Consider the following 18,712-nt stretch of genomic DNA (forward strand, 5'->3'; position numbering starts at 1 on the left):
AGGTGGAGGGAAGGTAAAGGGATTAGAAGGGGAGGGAGGGGGAAGTAAGGAAATAAGAAAAAAGTACTTGAGCTAGGGAGAACACTCAAAATTTCCACAACCAATAATGGAACATACTGGAAGTAGAAATACAGTCAGACAAAATGTAGATGACTTCATGCTGTTCAACTTGCTGGAGTTTTTAAGGGACATTTGAGGCATATACCAAAACTTAATTTTGAGTTGTAGAAGACAGTGCAACAATGATACAAATTTTCTTGCTGTTCTGTCAAAAAGAAAATTATGCTAAGATATTATTCTAGCCCAGGGTAGTGTTTCAATCATAGTAACAGCAGAAATTGTATTTATTTATTTATTTATTGAGACAGAGTTGCTCTGTCACCCAGGCTGGAGTGCAGTGACATGATCTCGGCTCACTGCAACCTCCTCCTCCTGGGTTCAAGTGATTCACCTGCTTCAGCCTCCCAAGTAGCTGGGACTACAGGTGTGCACCACCACACCCAACTAATTTTTGTACTTTCAGTAGAGAAGGGATTTCACCATGTTGCCCACACTGGTCTCGAATTCCTGGCCTCAAGTGATCCACCCACTCAGCCTCCCAAAGTGCTGGGATTGCAGATGTGAGCCACCACAGTTGGCCAGAAACTGTATCCATTAAGAGCCTATACTGCATTATGTACCAGGCCCTGTGGTGAGTATATTACACAGGTTATGTCTCTTAACATTTAAAGAATGTAATGCATTATCTCTATTCACAGAGAAAGAAAACTGAGGCCTGAGGAGGTTAAAAAACTTGCCCCATGCCACACAACATATACCTAGGGGAGTCGTGATTCCAAATACAGGTAACATGAATCAAGAGCCCAGGCTCTTAAACATGCTCTCCTGCATTTGAAGAGAGATGGCCCTTGATGTGAACTGACAGGTAAAGACACACACACACACACACACACACACAGGCACAATGAAATCACTAACAAATCAGAAGATTTCAATATTAGGGAAGTGGCTGTTTATTAATACATGAAAACAATATTATATGAGATCATTACAGTTAGTGTCCCCTTCGAATGAAGACACTTTTCATCTAAAAATGACTGCATTGGGGCCTGGCATAACATATTTTAATGAATGTGTTTGTCTGTCATTTCCTAGAAGAGCTGAATGTCCACTCTGAATGCCACATGAGACAAAATGGCAGGGAAGTGTTCATTTTTCCAGTGACTGGCTGGCTACAGTGCATTTTATATGACTAATGAAGACATTCATAGTATGACAAATATCACAAGGAGACATTAGCAGCAAGAGGAGGCACAGCACAAGGGGCAGGGGCAGGTGGAGATGACACAGGTTGGGTTGTAGCAAGTGGTGTGGCAGGAGACTCGGCCACAGACTGGACGCAGGCAGCAGCAGAGGCGACAGCAGCAGGGGCGGCAGCAGCTGTATTCACAGCAAGAGGGGCGGCAGCAGCTGGAGATGCAGCAGCTGGGGCGGCAGCAGGTGGGCTGGCAGCACACAGACTGGCAGCACTGGGGCCTGTAGCACCTGGACACACAGCAGCTGGGGCGACAGCAGCTGGAGATGCAGCAGCTGGGGCGGCAGCAGGTGGGCTGGCAGCACACAGACTGGCAGCACTGGGGCCTGCAGCACCTGGACACACAGCAGCTGGGGCGACAGCAGCTGGAGATGCAGCAGCTCGGGCGGCAGCAGCTGGATTCACAGCAAGAGGGGCGGCAGCAGCTGGAGATGCAGCAGCTAGGGCGGCAGCAGGTGGGCTGGTAGCACACAGACTGGCAGCACTGGGGCCTGCAGCAGCTGGACACACAGCAGCTGGGGCGGCAGCAGGTGGTCCTGCAGCAGGTGGTCTGGCAGCAGCTGGGGCGGCAGCAGTTCTCCAGGCCACAGCTCTGCTCAGAGCTGACAGAACCACAACAGGAGCTGACCATGGTGTCAGAGGGTGGAGGTTTTGGGTGGATTTCTAGAAGAATGAGGTTCTCAAGTTTGGAAGAATCCTTGGGCCACAGCCTCTTATATACTGCCCAGCTGTCCTGTTGGTACCACATTTTCCTTGTTTTTGTTTACTTAATAACTAAGTGATTATCAGATTACACAATAATGTTTGCCCATTTAATGGTTTAAACTTGTTGAAAACAAAATTTTCTTGTCCGGATGTAATAAGATCTATCACATCTGCCTTCTCTCATGATTCACACCTTGGTAGCATCTTCTAGACCACATTCTCTTCCTCTTCCTCCACAGAGGGCTGTTCATGTGATTCCCTGCATTTGGAATTGCATTTCTCACTCTCGCTTCAGGTACCCTCTACCAAAATGGGATTTGGTCAGCCACACTTCCAGTTATGCATTCCCTCTATGACCAATAGCAAGGAAAGCCCATCTGCTCAGTGTGGCATTCCTAGTCTGTGAGTCATTATTAAGCAATAAGCAAAGGGACAGCAATACCTGTGTGTGGCCTTGGTGACCTCTACATTATTGAAATGGGTTGCCTGTTCACTCTGAAGATGACGAGTTGGTGGGTGCAGCGCACCAGCATGGCACATGTATACATATGTAACTTACCTGTACGTTGCGCACATGTACCATAGAGCCTAAAGTATAATAATAATAATAATAATAATAATAATAATAATAAAGAAATGGGTTTCCCTGGATGTTTCAAATTTTGTGTCATGTTCTATATCCTTAAATTTTTATACTTGGTGTTACTAATAGGTCAGTTTCTTAAGTTGATACTTTGCTCTCCTATATTTTGTGTCATGTCTCTCCAGCTAATCTATTAGATTCTGGAAAACATAGTCCCATTTTTATTCCATAACTCATTGGTTTTTTTTAAATGCCTCTAACTGTCTGTTAACATAATGCAGCTGTGTGTTTTCACTTTTTAAAAAAGAAATTTGAGATAATTGTAGATTTACATATAGCTGTAACAAACAGTCCGAGGAGAGGCTGTCTGTATTTCACAGAGGCTCCCTAACAGTGTGTAACACCTGTATAATACTTTTAAGAATCTATCTACCCCCACTACTGTGTCTTGCATGATGTGCTTAATATAGAAAGAGCTCAAGCTCAGTGAAATTAAAAACAATTAGTTATTTTTCAGATTGACATATAATATTGTATTTACCATGTACAACATAATATTTTGAAGCATATATACATTGTGGAAGGGTTAAATCTAGCTAATAAGTGCATTACCTCTCATACCTATCATTTTTTTTGCAGTGAGAACACTTAATATCCATTCTTAGAATTTTTCAAGAGTACAATATGTACAATATATCATCATTAACTATAGTCACCATGCTATAGAGTAGACCTCTTGAACTGATTCCTCCTGTTCAGCTGCAATTATATATCTTTTGACCAGTATCTCCTCAAGTCCCTGACTCCCTAGCCACCCCTAGCCTCTGGTTATCTTCATTCTCTACTCTACTTCTATGATATCAACTTTTTTGAGTGCGATCATGTGAGTGAGATCATGTGCTATCTGTCTTTCTATGACTGATTTACTTCACTTAGCATAATTTCCTCGAGATGTATCCATGTTGTCACAAATGACAGAACTTCCTTCTTTTTACGGCCAAATAGTATTGCACTGAGTATATAATGCATTTCCTTTATCCACCTACTCGTTGGTGGACACTTGCATTGTGTGCATATCTTGGCAATTGTGAATAGTGCTGCAATAAATCTGGACATGCAGTTGTTTCTTCAACATACTGAGTTCATTTCCTTTAGATACATAAGGTACCCAGAAGTGGATTGCTGGATCATGTGGTAATTCCAGTTTTAATTTTTTGAGGAATCCTTATATTGTTTTCCATAATGGCTGAACTAATTTACATTCCCACCACCAGTGTACAAGGGAGTTTTTTTCACATCCTTGCCAATACTTGTCATCTTTCATCTTTTTGATGATAGCCATTCTAACAGGAGTAAGGTGATATCTCCATGTGCTTTTGATTTGTATTTCCCTAATGATTAGTAATGTTGAGTACTTTTTCACAAACCTGTTAGCCATTTGTATGTCTTCTTTTGAGAAATGTCTAGTCAGGTCTTTTGCCCATTTTTAATCAGGTTTTTGTTTTCTTGCTTGTGAGCTGTTTGGGCTCCTTTTATACTTTGGATGTTAACCCCTTATGAGATATGTACTTTATAAATATTTTCTCCAATTCTGTAGGTTATCTCTTGACTCTTTTTGTGATTTCCTTTGCTGTGTGGAAGCTTTTTAGTTTGATGTAATCTCGGTCATCTAATTTTTCTTTCGCCTGTGCTTTTGAGGTCATATTCAAAAAGTCATTGTCAAGACCAATGTCATGAATCTTTCCCCCATGCTTTCTTCCAAAAATTTCATAGCTTCTGATCTAACATTCAAGCCATTAACCCATTTGAACTGATTTTTTATACTGTAAGAAATAAGGGACTAATTTCATTCTTCTGCATGTGGATACCCAGTTTTCCTAACACAATTTATTGAAGAAACTGTCCTTCCCCCATTCTTGGCATCTTTGTTGAAAATCAATTGGCTATAAATGAGTGACTTTATTTCTGGTCTCTCTATTCCATTCCATTGGTCTGTGTGTCTGTTTTTATGTCAGAATGATGGTATTTTGGTTACTGCAGTGTTGTGGTTTATTTTGAAGTCAGGGAGTGTGGTGCTTCTAGCTATATTCTTAGTGTCCAAGATCACTTTGGTATTTTGTGGTTCTATACAAATTTTAGAAGTTTTTAAAAACATTTCTGTGAGGAATGTCATTGGTATATTTATAGGGATTGCGTGAGATCTGTAGATTGCTTTAATAATATTTGGACAATATTCTTTCAGTTCATAAACACAGGATATTATTCCATTTATTTGTGTTTTCGTAAATTTCTTTCATCTGTGTTTTACAGTTTTCAGTGTAGATATCCTCACTTCCTTGGTTAAACTTGTTCCTAAGTATTTTATTTTATTGTAACTATTGTAAATGAAATAGTTTTCTTGATTTTTTTTTTCAGTTAGTTTGCTATTAGTGTATAGAAAACCTACTGGGTTTTGTATGTTGATTTTATACTCTGCAACCTTACTGAATTTGTTTATTAGTTCTCACAGTTTCTCAGTGGAGTCTTTAGGGTTTTCTACATATAAGATCATGTCATCTGCAAATAGAAACAATTTAACTTCTTCCTTTCCAATTCAGATATTTTTAAGATATTTTATTCGTGTAAATGTATAATTTTGTTACATGGATATATTGCATAATGGTCGAGTCAGGACGTTTAGAGTATCCATCACTGAAATAATGTGGATTCTACCCATCAAGTAATTTCTCATCATCCATCCCCCTCCTACACCCCTGCCCTTCAGACTCTCCATTGTCTCTCATTCCACACTCTACGCCTATGTGTACGCATCATTTGGCCCCACTGTGACTGAGAACATGCAGTATTTGTTTTTCTATGTCTGAGTTGTTTCATTTAAGATAATGGCCTCCAGTTCCATCCATGTTTCTGCAAAAGACATGGTTTCATTACGTTTTATGGCTGAAGAGTATTCCATTGTTTATATATAGCACATTTTCTTTATCCACTCATCCATTGATGGACATTTAGGTTGATTCTATATGTTTGCTACTATAAATAGTGGTGTGATAAACATATGTGTGCAGGTATATTTTTGGTATAATGATTTCTTTTCCTTCAGGTAGACACTCAGTCATGGGATTGCTGGATCAAATGGTAGTTCTAGTTTTAGTTCTTTGAGAAATCTCCATACCGTTTTCCATAGAGGTTGCACTAATTTACATTCTCAACAACTGTTTATAGGTTCCCTTTCAGCTCTATCTTCATCAACATTTGTTATTTCTTTTTGATAACAGCCATTCTTACTGGTATAAGATGATCTCTCACTGTGGTTTTAATTTGCATTTGTTTAATGATTAGTGATGAAGAGCATTATTTCAAATGCTTATTGGCCATTTGTATGTCTTCTTTTGAAAAATGTCTATTCATGTCCTTTTCCCCTTTTCAATGGAATTATTTGTGATGTTTTTGTTGTTAGAGTTCCTTGTAAATTCTGGATATTAGTCCCCTGTTGGATGGATAGTTTGCAGATATTTTCTCCCATTCTGCAGGTTGCCTGTTCACTCTGTGGATTATGTCTTTTGCTGTGCATGACAGACCAGGAGCACCGTCATTTTGGACAAACACTGCCACTTGAAGTTGCAGCTCCCTTTCTAGCCTCATGCATTTCAAGGAAATCACTTCTCTTCTAACTACAAGCAGCCAGAAACAGCAGACAGTAAAACAGATAAGATAGCTCGGGCACAGAGGGAAGCAGGGGGAAAGTCTCTTGGGTAACTGCCAAACTTCACCCTCATACAACGGTCCCCAGTAAAAGAGTGGGCCTTAATAAGCACTTTCCTTTCCCTTCACGTGCACTAAGATAGGGAAGTTAAAAGCAGACTCAGGGGCTATGCCTGCAAGGGAATAGACACACAACTCTCCCTCCCAGATAAGCACAACAAAGAGACACAGAAGCAGTCCAAGCCTCTAATAAACTCTCCCACCCTAAATCCCTAAAAACTCTTAGTCTGTAAAAGAGTGTGCCTCCAACCTAACTTGGCCAAACACCGCTCTTAGGTTTGTTTTCTCTAAAATAAACCTGTCTTAACTGGCAAGTCATCTTTCATGTTTCTTTCCTTTTTCTTTAATTCTTACAGTGCACAAACTTTTTAGTTTAGATAAATCTTATTTGCCTATTTTCTGTTTTGTTGCCTGTGCTTTAGAGGGCGTAGTCATTAGTTTTTTGGCTAGACCAATGTCCAGAAGAGTTTTCCTTAGGCTTTCTTCTAGTATATTTCTTTCTTTTTTTTGAGATGGAGTCTCACTCTGTCGCCCGGTCTGGAGTGCAATGGCTTGATCTCGGCTCACTGCAACCTCTGCCTCCCAGGTTCAAGCGATTCTCCTGCCTCAACCTCTGGAGTAGCTGGGATTACAGGCACCCATCACCATGCCTGGCTAATTTTTGTATTTTTAGTAGAGGCAGGGTTTCACCATGTTGGTCAGGCTGGTCTTGAACTCCTGACCTCAAGAAATCCACCCCCCCTCAGCCTCCCAAAGTGCTGGGATTACAGGCATGAGCCACCACACCCGGCCTCTTCCAGTATTTTTTATAGCTTCATGTCTTACATTTAAGCCTTTAATGCATCTTGAGTTGATTTTTGTACATAGTGAGAGATAGGGATCCGGTTTCATTCTTCTGCAAAGGCAATCCAATGTACCCAGCATCATTTATTTATTGAATAGGATTTCCTTTCCTGTGTATGTTCTTATCAACTTTGTCAAAAATCAATTTGCTATAAGTATGTGGCTATACTTCTGGGTTCTCTATTCTGTTCCACTCATCTATGTGTCTATTTTTAACCCCAAACCATGCTGTTTTGCTTATTATAGGCTTTTAATATAATTTGAGAACAGGTAATGTAATGCCTCCCGCTTCTTTTCCCCCCTTCGGATTGCTTTAGCTACTTGGGCTCTTTTTCACTTTCCTATCAATTTTAGGATTTTTTTTCCCTAATTCCATTAAAAATGACATTAGTATTTCAGTAGGAATTGCATTGAGTCTGTAGACTGCTTTGGGCAGTGTGGTCATTTTAACAGCATTAATTCTTCTCATCCATGAGAATGAGATGTTTCCCATTTGTTTGTGTTATCTACAATTTCTTTTGTCAGTGTTTTGTAGTTTTCCTTGCAGGTATCTTTCACTTCATTCGATAAATATATTCTTAAGTATTTTTGTGGCTGGGCACGGTGGCTCACGCCTGTAATCCCAGCACTTTGGGAGGCTGAGGCGGGCGGATCACAAGGTCAGGAGATCGAGACCACGGTGAAACCCCGTCTCTACTAAAAATACAAAAAGTTAGCCAGGCGTAGTGGCGGGCGCCTGTAGTCCCAGCTACTTGGGAGGCTGAGGCAGGAGAATGGCGTGAACCCAGGAGGCGGAGCTTGCAGTGAGCCGAAATCGCGCCACTGCACTCCAGCCCAGGCGACAGAGTGAGACTCCGTCTCAAAAAAAAAAAAAAAAAAAAAAAAAAGTATTTTTGTAGCTACTGTAAATGAGATTGCGTTCTTGATTTGGTGTTCAGCTGGATCATTATTGGTGTATACAAATGCTACTGATTTTTGTTTGTTGATTTCGTATTCTGAAACTTTACTGAATTCGCTTATCAAATCCAAGAGTTTTTTGGTGGAGCCTTTAGGGTTTTCTAGATATAAGATCATGTCATCTTTTACTGTGTGAAGCTTTTTAGTTTAAGTAAGTCCCGTCTGCCAATTTTTGCTTTTGTTACCTGTGCTTTTGAGATCTTAGTCATGAATTCTTTGGCTAGATCAAGGTCCAGAAGAGTTTTTCCTAGGTTTTCTTCTGGTATTTTTATAATTTCATATTTTACATGTAAGTCTTTGATCCATCTTGAGTTTATTTTTGTACATGGTGAGAGAAAGGGGTCCAATTTCATTCAGCAAACAGAAATAATTTGACTTTCTGTTTTCAAATTTGAATGCTGTTTATCTCTTTCTCTTGCTTGATTGCTCTGGCTAGGGCTTCCAGTACTATGTTGAATAGGAGTGGTGAAAGTTGTCATCCTAGTCTTGTTCCAGTTCTTAGGGAGAATGCTTTCAGTTTTTCCCTATTCAGTGTGATGTCAGCTATGGATTTGTCATATGTGACCATGATTATGTTGAGGTACATTCCCTCTATACCTAATTTGCTGTGAGTTTTTTCATAAAAAGATTTTGGATTTTGTAAAATGCTTTTTTTTGCATCTACTTAAGTGATCATATGCTTTTTGTCCTTCATTCTATTAATGTGATATATCATGTTTATTGTCATCTGGAGGATTGGACCGTCTATGAATCTTCTTCCTCTCCCACGGGTTGACCCATAGCCAGTGGTAACTGATGTCTGAGTGCAAAATTCCAACCACCTTGTCTCTCAGAAAGATGGCTCTGTGATACTAATCACACTCTAGAGCTTCCTGTGGGGTCAGAAGAGAAAATAATTCAACAAAAATCATATTCTGCCTTAGGTTTTTAAACTCCTCTATTCTGCTTCCCAGTTTCTTACTGATTTATCCTGAGAGTATTTTCTTGTAAATTACTCATCCAAGAATCCTTGTTTCTGGTTCTATTTTGAGTGAATCCAACTTAGCACACCTCTTAAACACAGTTTCTTTTAGAATAAACGTTACTAGCGTGGCAATTCTGCCTTATCCTTCAGATATAATAGTGTGGAAGAAAAAGAGATTGAAGACTGGGTGTGATGGCTCATGCCTGTAATCCCAGCACTTTTGGAGGCTGAGGCAGATGGATCACTTGAGGTCAGGAGTTCGAGGCCAGCCTGGCCAACATGGTGAAACACTGTCTCCACTAAAAATACAAAAATTAGCTGGATGTGGTGGCACATACCTGTAATTCCAGCTACTTGAGAGGCTGAGGTGGGAAAATCGCTTGAACCTGGGAGGTGGATGTTGCAGTGAGCTGAGATGGCACCACTGCCCTCCAGCCTGGGTGACAGAGCAAGACTCCATCTCAAAAAAAAAAAAAAAGAGAGAGAGAGAGATTAAAGACAACTAGTCCAGAGATAACTCTGCCAAAACTGGGAAGAAGAAGAAGAAAGAAGAGGAAGAAGAAGAAGAAGAAGAAAAGAAGAAGAAGAAGAAGAAGAAGAAGAAGAAGAAGAAGAAGAAGAAGAAGAAGAAGAAGAAGAGGAAGAGGAAGAGGAAGAGGAAGAAGAAGAAGAGGAGGAGGAGGAGGAGGAGGAAGAAGAAGAAGAGGAGGAGGAGGAGGAGGAGGAGGAAGAAGAAGAGGAAGAAGAAGAAAAATATTTAGAACATTTACCTATTTAGTAGACAGCATACTCAAGAGTTGACCGTGACACCAGGGTAACCACTGATATTGTATAAAAATGATTTAATTATGTTACTGAAATAGGCCAAGCACAGAAAGACAAATTGCTAATGGAATGGAACTCATGAAGATAAAGAATAGATTGCTGGTTATCAGAGTCAGAGGAGGGTGCCTGTGGGAAATGAAGAGGTGGATTGATGGGTACAAATATAAGTTTGAGAGAAAAATATGACCTAGTATTCAATATAACTGCAGGATGACTATAGTTAACAATAATCTATTAAACATTTCAAAGTAGCTACAAAAGAATAATTCAGATGGTCTTAGCATAAAGAAAAGATAAATTGTGATGGATAATCCAATTACCCTGATTGGATCTTTACAAATTATATGGATGTATCAAAATTTTATATGTGCATCTGTTATATATCAATAAAGAAGGAAAATGTTTTGAAGGGCACTAATACTGAGGTTAGGAACACTGGTGTCTTAGGTTGGGTACCCACTGGAGCAGACCCAGGAGTATATTTGGGAGGTGGTCCCAAGAAGTGCTGTATGGAACACGAAAAATGCTCCAGGAAAGGGAGGGCAGTGAATACAAGATGAGTTAATGATCAGAATAGCCCTGTAGGCAGCTAGAATTTGGTGTCTCTGAGGACCTCTGACAGGCTGGTACAACATGCTCCCAACTGGAGGAGAAATAACTAAAGCATGTGTTCACCAGCCCTCACTCATTTGTTGAGTACTGTTCCGAGAGGCTTTAACTCTACAGTTCAGAGCTTTCTGCTTGGCTAGAGAAACTCTTCAAGAGAGTTCCAGGTGCTTGTTCTAAGAAACCACCATTGTATATTAGAATAAAGCGTGCTGAGGAAATTTCAGCGTGCCCCTGAAATTACATTCTGCAGAGAAGAACAACAGAAAAATTGACTGGTAATGACCACACTCAAAAAAGAAAAATAATGAGACACAGTATCTGTATATTTCTATGCCTGAAAATTTATTTAAGGTTTATTTAGATAAATATTTGTTTAAAATGGAATAGCTCCATATGAGAAATTATGGCAGAGAGCAAATATTTCAATTAAGATAGTTGACAGATTTCAGAGCAAATTACAACTTATGTTCATTTGGTAGAGAGGTAAAATGTGGGGGGAGCATATATTTGGAGGCCAGATTCAATCTAAGAATTGGTTGGAACTGAAGTTTTCCAACTAGCTTCCCATAACTCAGCTCATAGGTGAGCTACATCAAGACTGCTGGTTGATGAGAAACAGGTGAGTCCAGATGACAGCCTCAGCAGCAAGAAGCACTAGAGAAGGTGGGGCAGCAGGACGTGGTCTGGCAGCAGTTGGGGCGGCAGCAACTGGACACACAGCAGTTGGGTTGAAACATTGGGTTCTGCAGCAGGTGGTCTGGCAGCAGCTGGGGTGACAGCAACTGGAGATGCAGCAGGAGGGCCTGCAGCAGGTGAAGTCACAGCAGGAGGAGCTACTGCTGCTAGAGATACTGCAGGAAGGCTGGTAGCAGCTGGAAATGCAATAGCTGGGGTGGCAGCAGGTGGTCCTGTAGCAGGTGGTTTGCCAGCAGATGGGCTAGTGGCACAGAGACTGGCCACAATGGGGCCTGTAGCAGCTGGACACACAGCAGCTGGGGTGGCTGCAGGTGGTCCTGCAGCAGGTGGTCTGGCAGCACTGGGGTCTGCAGCAGCTGGACACACAGTAGCTGGGGTGGCAGCAGGTGGGCTGGCAGCACACAGACTGGCAGCACTGGGGCCTGCAGCAGCTGGGGCGGCAGCAGGTGGTCCTACAGCAGGTAGTCTGGCAGCACTGGGGTCTGCAACATGTGGGCTGGCAGCACACAGACTGGCAGCACTGGGGTCTGCAGCAGCTGGACACACAGCAGCTGGGGTGGCAGCAGGTGGTCTGGCAGCAGCTGGGACAGCAGCAGTTCTCTAGGCCACAGTCCTGGTCAGAGCACACAGAACCGCAACAGGAGTTGACCATGGTGTCAGAGGGTGGAGGTTCTGGGTGGCTTTCTAGGAAGGAGGGCTTGGAAGGTTTGGAAGTCTCCTTGCCCCAGATCCTCTTTTATACCCTGCTAAGGCCTGATGTCATCAGATGCAGCACTCTTTCCTTGTTATTGTTTGTCCTGATAAGTAGGCAATTATCAAATTAGGCAAGTTTGTTTCTCTGCTTAAATTTGTCAACATGGAGAAAAGCATTATTTCCTTCCCCTGGTGTGTTAGGATTCCTCAGGTCAGCTCTTCTTGAACAACCTCTTGTGTGCCTCTTGCTGTAGCTTCCTCCTTGAGCTGCCATGTGACATCTGCCTGTAGGTACCATGTGCTGCAGCCTCATTTTCCTTAATACATTATGTCTGACCTTGGGTGATTTTAATTCTTCTAGGCCCGTAATTTTCTTTTGGTGACTGAGGAGGAGAAAGCTGTGCTTTAATCTCATGGCATGTTTGTAATAGATCAAGTGGGCAATGAAGGTTTGAATGTGAAACAGGTGGCCAGTGGCATGAAAACACAAATACTATTAGGATATATTCCTTGCCACCTTCCATACGATGAATCATGACCTATTTTCTAGACATTCTGATGGGGAAAGCAGAATTTTTTTTAATTAATTATTTTTATTATTATTATACTTTAAGTTTCAGGGTACATGTGCACAATGTGCAGGTTATTTACATATGTATACATGTGCCATGCTGGTGTGCTGCACCCATTAACTCGTTGTTTAGCATTAGGTATATCTCCTAATGCTATCCCTCCCCTCTCCCCCCACCCCACAACAGTCCCCAGAGTGTGATGTTCCCCTTCCTGTGTCCATGTGTTCTCATTGTTTTTAAGGTGGACATCTAAGTCATGAATTACTGATGTTTCTTTTTCTGGAGAAACAGCACTCCAAAACTCAGTTTCAGGGCCTTTAGGGGAAACTGGCTACAGAGATCAGCTATACTAAGTTCAGGTCCCTCTGCTGTCTGCTCTGAGGAGCTGATTTTCCTTCTGACTTTTCCTTCCTGTCTTTCTGGCTTTAACAGTCACATTGAGTCATCTCCTCTATTTATAAGGTTTACTTGCCAACCTAAGGTAAAGGACCCGGTGTCCCTGCTATATGTATATACACACACATATATATACACACACATATATAAATATACACACATATATAAATATACACATGTATATAAATATACACACATATATATGTGTGTGTATATATATATGTTTCTATATATATATACACACACACATACACACGCATACATACACATTATGTCTGACTTGGGTGATTTTAATTCTTCTAGGCCCATAATTTTCTTTTGATGTGTATGTGTGTATATATATATATATATATATATATATATATATATATGTAGACACACACACACACACACACACACACACACACACACAGGTTTGGGGGAATATATATATTCCCCCAAAGGACTTTAGGAATATATATATATATGTATTTATATTTAGGAATACATATGTATTTATATATAGGAATATATATATATTTATATATAGGAAATATATATATTAGGAATATATATATTTATATATATAGAGAGAGACAGAGAACCTTATATATAGGTAATATAGGAATATATATATTTATGTATTTATGAATATATAATATATATTCTTTAAATATGTTTGTATTTAATAATATGTATAAATATATATAACATATACAATAACATATTTAGGAATATATATTTTTTATATATATGTATTTACCTTTATCTCCTAAGGCCCTTTACCTTAGGAATATTATACACACACACACACACACACACACACACACACACACACACACTCCCCCAAACCTGGGTGTTAAGGAAACCCAAGGAAGGAGGCAGAAACTTCCTGTCTTTGTGCCATATTCTTCCAATTATGTGTCACCCTCCACTTTAGGAAGCTCTTGGGTTAGCAATTTCTGTTTGGACTGGTCTCTCTGAGGATACTATGGACACCCCAACTCTGCTGAGGGCCTTTCCATAAAACATGCTCATCAAAATATTTGGGGGCCATGAAGGTAAGAAAAAGTGAATATGCCAAATGGAAGAACCATGGTTCCAAAACTACAGAAATACTCTCACAAGGAATCAAACCTAACAAGATGAAATATCAGAACCAATTGTAGATCAAAAGAGTGTTTATTAATGCAGCATGGCAAATGAGATTGGGGAAGAGTGAATATATCTAAATTTATTGGGAGTATTTATTTAACTATACACACACCCTAAGGTTGTGTTCACTCTTAGCATCCCTTCACCAGATAAAATATTACAGGTTGAGGACATCTTATCTGAAAATCCAAAATCTGAAATTCTCCAAAACCCAAACCTTTTAGAGTACCTATATGATGCTCAAAGAAAATGCCCAATAGAACATTTAGGATTTCCGGTTTTTGTGTTAGGGATGCTCAACAAGTATAATGCGAATATTCCAACTCTGAAAAAACTTGAAATTTGAAACACTTCTGGTGCCAAGCATTTCAGATATGGGGTACTCAACCTGGATCACCACAATGAGCTCTATTACTCCAGTCATGCAGTAGAAATGCAGGTGGAGAACTTCTCATCTAGAAACAACCACTGTATGTGTATAAGAAGACCTTGAAGCAGTTTATGATGAGGACTACTTAGGTGTTTCACACTCTAGTAACCTCAGTATTAGTTCACACTTACCCAACCACTTAACTGCCACTAATGCTCTGTTAACTCCTGCATGCAAACTTGAAATATACGTGAAAGTGGAACATTTACTAAGGTAGATGAGGCATTTCTAATCCTCCCAGAGTGTTCAGAACACATCTGGAAAATGCATTTCAATCCAGGCTAGAAGGATAAAGATAAATTGGGGTTTATGAAAAGCAAAGTTGCTGTGAGGGTGGCATTATGATCAATGAGGAACAAATGGAAATGCTTTGGAAATTTAACCTAAAAAGGAGAAAAGTGGAAAAAGCAATGACAGTGCAGCCTGAAGGGGCTCTGTATGAGAATGGACTTCCTCAGATGGCTGCCATGGGCTGATATAGGATAGGGAAGACAGGATGTTCCTAGGGAGAAACAAAATCTGACTCACCATGAGGAAGGTGCTTTATGAAATGGGCTGCCTCTAGAGATAATCAGGGGAGGGGTTTCAGTGTGAGCTGACGTTGCTGACTGAGGCACATGCAAGAGCCAGATGGAGGGAATTGGATGAAATTACTTTGCGCTTCCCTCTCTGCACTCAGGTGCGTATAAGTCTAATAAATGGAATATGATGTTGTGTTGTTAACCAGTTTCTACTGCTGCCCTGGTCCTGATTTCCAGGCTTACACAACCAGAATGATAACAATCTGGCTCCTAAGTGGACCCCTGCTTCAGCACTGGCTGGTGTTCTGAGCCTGCACTGGCTCTGATGCACCCAGACACAGCATCGTATTGAGGTCCTGAGCCTTTGTCCTCAGTCAGAGTGAACAGAAGCAGGTTCCAAGCTGTTAAGGGGTTAAAACCCTGGTAAGCCCCTTTATGGTGTATGAGAACAACTCTAAGATTTCCTCGAGACCTTGAATTATGGGAAAAGAATCACATCCTTGAGGAACCCTGATGGCTGGTACCTACTGATGACTCAGTGGAGATCACTTTTATTTACATTAATTGACTATTTTTTTCTTTGTAAGGTTAGCATGTGTGTTTTGCTTAATGTAAATTTGCATTATGTTTAGAAATCTCTCATGATTTCTTCTAGTACTTCAGCACTTTCATTTTTCCCCAGCTTTATTGAGGTATAGTTGGCAAATAAAATTTTATGTATATCAAGTGTACAGCATGATGCCTTGATATGTATATATTGTGAGATGATTATCACAACCAAGTTAGTTAATACCTGTCACCTCACATAGTTATTATTTTCTGTGTGTGTAATGAGAACAATTAAGATCTACTTTTTCAGAAAATTTCAAGTACTCAATACAGCATTATTAACTATAATCACCATGCTAGTTACTAGATCCCTAGAACTTAGTCCCAATGTCAGATTTTGGGACATGTACTATAGTCCTATGAGAAGTGACCACTGAAGGAAACTGAATGAAGGGTACAGGGAACTTTGTCTTATTCAACTTCATGTTAATCTATAGTTATTTCAAAATCTATAGTTATTTACAAACAGTAAAAAGAAAAAAGAGGCTAATTCGTAGTAAAAGAGAGCATGCTTTTATTTGTCAATCAGGCACCTTTATCTCATTGACATTTTATGATTACCTTCATGTGTTTTTGAGTTATTATGATCCTTTCTTAAGAGAAAAGTAATCCTAGGTTGACAGAGTTTAAATGCCATGTCTAAGATCATAGGTGGTATATGCAGTACAGTCAGAATTCAGCCTCAACTCTGTATAATTCTCAAGTCCACAGAATGTACTCTACACTGAGCTGCTTCTGTTTAAATTAGTTTAAATCACATCATGGGATGTAGCTTACTGAAGACAATTTTTTGTGCTGGCAGTTATATTCCACAGCTTTCATGTTATATGTGTTAGGTTCAAAAATGTCTCTTAAATTCTTCTCCTGTTTCTACTATGAGACTGAATTCTGGCTTGGATAAAGCCTAACTGGAGAATGCCAATTGAATGTTTTAATTATTAGGGTGTTTGACAACATGTACTCTTGTGTTGTGCAGAAAATAGAAATATACATATACCATTATATTATAACAAATGAAAAGAGATGAGCATTTTTGGTGCTTTTGAACACTATGAAGTTTTACTGAGGAACATCAAACAATTCCACATGAAAATTGATACCACAGAAAACATTAGGAAGAAACATCTAGAAGGGTACCAATTGAAGATTTATGTATATTGAATTAGAATAAAGAATTCTAAAACATGTGATGCGGAATTTGACTGTAAATTCGGATTCAACAGTAATAAAAACTTCTATAAAAGAGAATACATACTAATAAAGTATTTCCCAAATCAGTCCATGCCTCTGTTTTCATGACATCAGGAAGTCCACATGTTCTCTGAATAGATACTCTCTGCCTGAACTGAAGGATGAGAGCAAGAAGGTGCACAAATCCAGAGCAGGTTCACTCAGCAGCAAGAACTGCCGCAGCAGATGGGGCGGAAGCAGGTTGTTCTACAGCAAGTGGTCTGGCAGCGGGAAGGGCAGCAGCAGCTAGAAACACAGCAGCTGGGATGACAGCAGCTAGAAATGCAGCAAGCTGGGCGGCAGCAGGAGGGCTGGCAGCACTGGGGCCTGTAGCAGCTGGAGATACAGCAGCTGGGGCGGCAGCAGGTGATCCGGCAGCAGCTGGGTTTGCAGCAGCTAGAGATACAGCAGGAAGGCCTGCAGCAACTGGAAATGCAGCAGCTGGGGCGGCAGCAGGTGGTCCTGCAGCAGCTGGGTTTGCAGCAGCTGGAGATACAGCAGGAAGGCCTGCAGCAACTGGAAATGCAGCAGCTGGGGTGGCAGCAGGTGGTCCTGCAGCAGCTGGGTTTGCAGCAGCTGGAGATACAGCAGGAAGGCCTGCAGCAACTGGAAATGCAGCAGCTGGGGCGGCAGCAGGTGGTCCTGTAGCAGGTGGTCTGGCAGCAGCTGGGTTTGCAGCAGCTGGAGATACAGCAGGAAGGCCTGCAGCAACTGGAAATGCAGCAGCTGGGGCGGCAGCAGATGGTCCTGCAGCAGGTGGTCTGGCAGCAGCTGGGGCGGCAGCAGCTCTCCTGGCAGAGACCTTGACCACAGCTCTGGTCAGAGCATACAGAGCCACAACAGGAGCTGACCATGGTGTCAGAGGGTGGAGGTTCTGAGTGGGTTTCCAGGAGAATGAGGTTCTGGAGTTTAGAAGTCTCCTTGAGCCTCTTATATACTGCCCCAGTTTCCTGTTGTCACTATATTTTTCTTGTTTTTGTTTATTTAATTGCTAAATAATTATCAGATTACGCAATAATGTTTGTCCATTTAATGGTTTCAAATCATTGGGAAGAAAATATTCTTGTCCGGATATAATAAGATCTATACCATCTACTTTTCCTCGATTCTCACCTTGATGGCATCTTCTAGACCAAATTATCTTCCTCTTCCTCCACACGGGGCTATCAGGTGATACTTTGCATTTGGAATTACATTTCTCACTCTCTTTTTCTGTACCCAGTACCAGAATGAGATTTAGTCAGTTACATTACCAATTATTCATTTCTTCCAATGACCAAGGGAGAGGAAATTCCTTCTACTCAGTGTGGCATCTGGCCTGGGACAAGAAGAAAAGGTCCTATTTTGTGTGTCATTTTTGAGCAAGGAGGAAAGGGGTAGCTCTTCCTCTATGTGACCTTGGTAGCCTCTACACCACTGGAATGGATTTCCCTGGATGTTTCAAACTTTGGGTCCTGTCCTATATCCTTAAATCCTGGTAGGCTACTTATCTGGATAGCTGGTGTTACTAAAAGGTCACAGTTTCTTTAGATCCCACTTTGCTGTCTTACAGGTTTGTGTCATGTCTCTCCAGCTGGGCTCTTGGATTCTAGAAGACATAGCCTTATTTTTATTCCTCATCTCATTTTTAATTTTGAATATTTTTCAGTACAGCAAAAATGTTGAAAGATTAGAATCTGCATCTTATCAGAATTGAGTTCCCGTGCTTGGAAATTACAAAACTCATTTTTTCGATCAATCTGAAATGTCAGAAGACTTTAGCAAATTCCAGCTTACTGAATTAAGATTTTGCCTTATCCCCTAATTAGTAGTGGACAAACTCAGGCATGCCTTAGAGTCATCTGGATGGCTTGTCAAAACACAGATTG

General features: G+C 40.7%; 2 protein-coding genes and 1 pseudogene across 8 annotated transcripts; all 3 read right to left on the bottom strand.

Moving 5' to 3' along the window:
* Positions 1 to 1,295: 1,295 nt before the first annotated feature.
* LOC112129695 (keratin-associated protein 4-6) lies at positions 1,296 to 1,946 on the bottom strand. Of its 5 annotated transcripts, none has more exons than XM_054546279.2 (2): positions 1,786 to 1,946; positions 1,296 to 1,695 (listed from the first exon to the last, which is right to left on the bottom strand). In XM_054546279.2, exons 1-2 carry the CDS (start codon positions 1,944 to 1,946, stop codon positions 1,296 to 1,298), a joined length of 561 nt encoding a protein of 186 aa, XP_054402254.2. The 5 variants fall into 5 exon arrangements, with proteins under 5 accessions (XP_054402254.2, XP_063575102.1, XP_063575103.1 ...); XM_063719032.1 differs by having other exon boundaries at positions 1,296 to 1,740; XM_063719033.1 differs by having other exon boundaries at positions 1,296 to 1,575; positions 1,651 to 1,946.
* Positions 1,947 to 11,201: 9,255 nt separating this feature from the next.
* Positions 11,202 to 11,911, bottom strand: LOC129054920 (keratin-associated protein 4-4-like; annotated as a pseudogene).
* A 4,740-nt stretch (positions 11,912 to 16,651) lies between these two features.
* On the bottom strand, positions 16,652 to 17,747 carry LOC129047401 (keratin-associated protein 4-3). Of its 3 annotated transcripts, none has more exons than XM_054546618.2 (2): positions 17,547 to 17,747; positions 16,652 to 17,441 (listed from the first exon to the last, which is right to left on the bottom strand). In XM_054546618.2, the coding sequence occupies exons 1-2, from the start codon at positions 17,696 to 17,698 to the stop codon at positions 17,006 to 17,008; spliced, it is 588 nt and encodes a 195-aa protein (XP_054402593.2). In that variant the 5' UTR covers positions 17,699 to 17,747; the 3' UTR covers positions 16,652 to 17,005. The 3 variants fall into 3 exon arrangements, with proteins under 3 accessions (XP_054402593.2, XP_063575104.1, XP_054402591.2); XM_063719034.1 differs by having other exon boundaries at positions 17,006 to 17,472; positions 17,593 to 17,698; XM_054546616.2 differs by having other exon boundaries at positions 17,006 to 17,698.
* Positions 17,748 to 18,712: the final 965 nt, after the last annotated feature.

Source organism: Pongo abelii, chromosome 19, assembly GCF_028885655.2.
Source record: "Pongo abelii isolate AG06213 chromosome 19, NHGRI_mPonAbe1-v2.0_pri, whole genome shotgun sequence".
In the NCBI taxonomy this organism is placed as follows: domain Eukaryota; kingdom Metazoa; phylum Chordata; class Mammalia; order Primates; family Hominidae; genus Pongo; species Pongo abelii.